This window comes from Myotis brandtii, unplaced genomic scaffold (assembly GCF_000412655.1).
Source record: "Myotis brandtii unplaced genomic scaffold, ASM41265v1 scaffold407, whole genome shotgun sequence".
Taxonomy (NCBI): Eukaryota; Metazoa; Chordata; class Mammalia; order Chiroptera; family Vespertilionidae; genus Myotis; species Myotis brandtii.
The window spans coordinates 395,235-398,970 of NW_005365639.1; the positions used below are offsets into that span (position 1 = coordinate 395,235).

Consider the following 3,736-nt stretch of genomic DNA (forward strand, 5'->3'; position numbering starts at 1 on the left):
GGGGGGGGGGGGGGCGGATCGAAGGATCGAGATGAGGTCCATTTGGTGGGTGCCACCCCCGGGGAGAGCTCCTCACTCAGGGTTGCTCCTGGTGGGCACGGGGACTGACGACCCTCCCTGTGTGTCTTTCAGCCCTTCGGCCGCGGAGCGATGAGGGAGTGCTTCCGGACGTAAGTGACAGCTGGTTCTCGAGGGCCCCGCCCAGGCTCCTCAGGCACCAGAGGGCAAGGGCATTGTGCCATTTCCGCGTAGGGATGGAGCCAGTGGTCTGTGCTTCTTTAGCCCAAGCGCCGCTCCATCAGCTCTCCCTTGGACCATAGATTGGGCCTGGTTGTGGGGTGATGAGCTCAGTAGTATCCTACGCATCTCAGCTCTGGTCCTTGGAGGCCAAGGGATTGGGCTAGGAGACCTTTACCAAAGTCCCTTAAGTCCCCTGCCCAGCTCTTTGAAGGATGCAGGGCAGTAGGGAAGCCCCTCCCACCTCCCGCGTCTTGTTCCTGGCTCAGCCAGGTCTCCTCATCCGGAGGACTCAGGGCCTGGTCCCTGATGCGCCCATGCCCAGGCCGGCCCCCTGCTGCCTCCCCAGGAAGAAGCTGTCCAACTTCCTGCACACCCAGCAGTGGAAGGGCGCCTCCAACTACGTGGCAAAGCGCTACATTGAGCCGGTGGACAGGAACGTGTACTTTGAGGACGTGCGTCTACAGATGGAGGCCAAGCTCTGGGGAGAGGAGTACAATCGGCACAAGCCCCCCAAGCAGGTGTGTGGCCCCCTCCTTGCCACCTGCCCCCACCAGGTGTCCAGGGACAGTGTCCGGAGACCAGGTGATGGTGGTGCCAGCCACAGGTTCCCTCCTTCTCGGCCTTCACTATAGTAGCTAATAACAGCCACCATTTATCGAGCACAAAGGGCCAGGTGCTGCATGTGCAGAGCTGTTTATTCCCAAAAGCAGCGCTTGGAGTCAGGTTGGAATGTTTTCATCCCATTTACAGATGGGATCTGATAGCCAGCATTTTCGTTTGCAAATGACAGAAACCCAAAAAGGATTTAATACAAAAAGGAAATGTATGGCCTCATGGGACTGAGAAGTAGCACTGACCACAGGCATGGCTGGGTCCAGGAGCAAGCTGAGGTTGTTGGGAATCTGCCTCGATCTCAAGTTGGCATCACTCCCGGGCAGCTCCTCGACTTGCAGCGGCATGCCAGCCACCAGCAGCTGCAGCCTCCTTTCTGTTCTCCCAGCAATCCTGGCAAAACAGCACCTGTTTTCCCAGAAGTTCTAGTGAAAGTCTCAGAACCGGGTTTCACTGGCTCTGATTAAATCGGGTACCTATCTCTGAACCAATCACGATGGCCAGGGGAAGGAAATATGCAGATTGGGCAGGCCTGAGCTATTTGCCCATCATTAGAACCAGGAATGTGGGTCCTTCTGGGACTGAGATTGTGACTCCCAAGAGAAAGCAGAAGGAGGAGAGGGGAATGGATATCTATTCCCGGGGAAACAAGGTCCCAAAGGGGTTGAGTGACCTGCCTGAACAGGCAGAGATGGAGCCAGGGCGCAGAAACCCAGGCTTCCCAAGCCCCTGCCAGGTGGCGTCTCCACATGAGCCCCAGGTGTTGAGAGAGGAGGCCAAGCAGAAGCTCCTGTCACCTGTGGGCCTTCGAGGAAAGGGCGCCTGCCTCTGCCCGGCTGCAGTGCAGTGCCGGGCTCCCGCTGTGTGAGCGCCTGCTCGGTCCCATGCACTCTGCTGGGCGCCTCCGGAGCGCCACACTCCAAGCAGCCAGCAGGACTTCCTGATGCCTGAGCTCGGTCACATGGCTACACCTAGCGGCAAGGCCAGCCCAGCAGTGTCTTCTTGCTAAAAGTCAGGGTTGGGGGCTGTCGTAGTCCACTTGGCCTGTTACAACAAAACGCCACAGACTGGGTAACTTATAAACAACAGAAATGCAGTCCTCACAGTTTTAGAGGTTGAGAAGTCTAAGATCAGAGTCTGACATGGTTGCCTCTGGTGAGGGCCTCCTGGCTCACAGCCAGCACCCTGGCTGGGACCTCACATGGTGGAAGGAGGGAGCACCATCCCACTCATCAGGGCTCCACCCTCCTGGCCTAATCACCTCCCAAAGGGCCCACCTCCTAATGCCATCACCTTAACAGTGGTTCTCAACCTGTGGGTTGCGACCCCTTTGGCAGTCGAACGCCCCTTTCACAGGGGTCGCCTAAGACCATCCTGCATATGAGATATTTACATTACGATTCATAACAGTAGCAACATTACAGTTATGAAGTAGCAACGAAAATAATTTTATGGTTGGGTCACAACATGAGGAACTGTATTTAAAGGGCCAGAAGGTTGAGAACCACTGCTTAGAAGGTAAGACTACACCAGTGGTTCCCAACCTTCTTTTGGCCACGCCCCACCTAAGCATCTCTAAAATCCTGATGCTTTTCCCCCGTGACATAGAATTCTTATTCTTCAAAAAGTGAGCTCCTATTCACGTGGAGGAAGCCTAAAAGGCCATTAACTTGGTCTAAACAAGCTTCCAAAGAACATGGCACCCATGAAAGAGAAAAATAAAAGAACGAAAGGACAGCTGAAGTCCTGAGGAAGAGATCACTGGAGAGTGTTAAATATAATATGAAGTGATAAAAAAAATTGCAAATAAAGTTTCAAAACTATAATAGAGAACTGAAATCATAAATGTGTCAAAATATATATTTATATACTATTTACGAGGCCCCTAGAACCATAAAAAGTGCAAAATTTCACTCTTAATAACTCATTCTCAAATTGCCCCCTTAAAATTCAAATTCCCCCCCATGTTGGGAACCACTGGACTAAAACATGAATTCTGGGAGGGGAACACATTCGGGCCATGGCATGGGTTTCCATTCCCAGAGGAAAGGGGCAGTGGGTTCTGGGGACAGGCAGCATTTGTGCCTCGGAGCGCTGGGGGCGGCCTCTTGTCAGAGGAGCTGCCGCCGGGACCCTGACCTCCTGCCCCGCCCCCGCAGGTGGACATCGTGCAGATGTGTGTGGTGGAGCTGAAGGACAGGCCGGGCTCGCCCCTCTTCCACCTAGAACACTACATCGAGGGCAAGTACACCAAGTACAACTCCAACTCGGGCTTCGTCCGTGATGACGCGCGCCTGACGCCTCAGGTGAGGCCCTGGAGCGGGGTCCCTCTGGGGAGGGTCTCCCCCCTGCGGCCCTCAAGCCCGTGGGGCTTCCCAAGGGCACCCTTGACTCCTCCGGCTCTGTCAGCCCCCTGAGGCCCCTGCCCAGTTAGACAGGACCCTTTCTCCGCTGTCCTCTAAGCAGCACCTCTGTGCAGAGAAGGCCCCACCGTGGGTGGAGCTGCCACGTCCCCGTCTTGCTCCGAGTGGTGGCTGGCCAGTGCCCACAGCCTGGTCTCCTGTCACCTCTTCCTTCCTGTCCCCCACAGGCCTTCAGCCACTTCACCTTTGAGCGTTCCGGCCACCAGCTGATCGTGGTGGACATCCAGGGTGTGGGCGACCTCTACACCGACCCACAGATCCACACCGAGAAGGGCACTGACTTTGGAGATGGCAACCTAGGTAGATGGGCAAAGGCAGCCTGTTTCCACGGAGACCACACACCCTCCCCCAGCTCTCCCAGCTCTTGCACACTCAGGAAAAACAGGCATATGGGCCTGTCAGGGTTGTGGCGATGGAAGCCTGGGACGTTTGACAACCCCCCCCAACCCCCCCTTTAGCAT

At 55.7% G+C, this 3,736-nt stretch overlaps 1 protein-coding gene across 6 annotated transcripts in view; it reads left to right on the top strand.

The window, feature by feature from the left end:
• EEF2K (eukaryotic elongation factor 2 kinase) overlaps nt 1–3,736 on the top strand; it is a 53,519-nt gene that overhangs the window by 28,406 nt on the left and 21,377 nt on the right. For all 6 annotated transcript variants that reach the window (XM_005873351.2, XM_014545419.1, XM_014545418.1 and 3 more), the window contains 4 exons: nt 133–170; nt 587–758; nt 3,012–3,158; nt 3,443–3,575. In XM_005873351.2, coding sequence (XP_005873413.1) covers nt 133–170; nt 587–758; nt 3,012–3,158; nt 3,443–3,575 — 490 coding nt within the window. The remainder of the gene's footprint in view (nt 1–132; nt 171–586; nt 759–3,011; nt 3,159–3,442; nt 3,576–3,736) is intronic.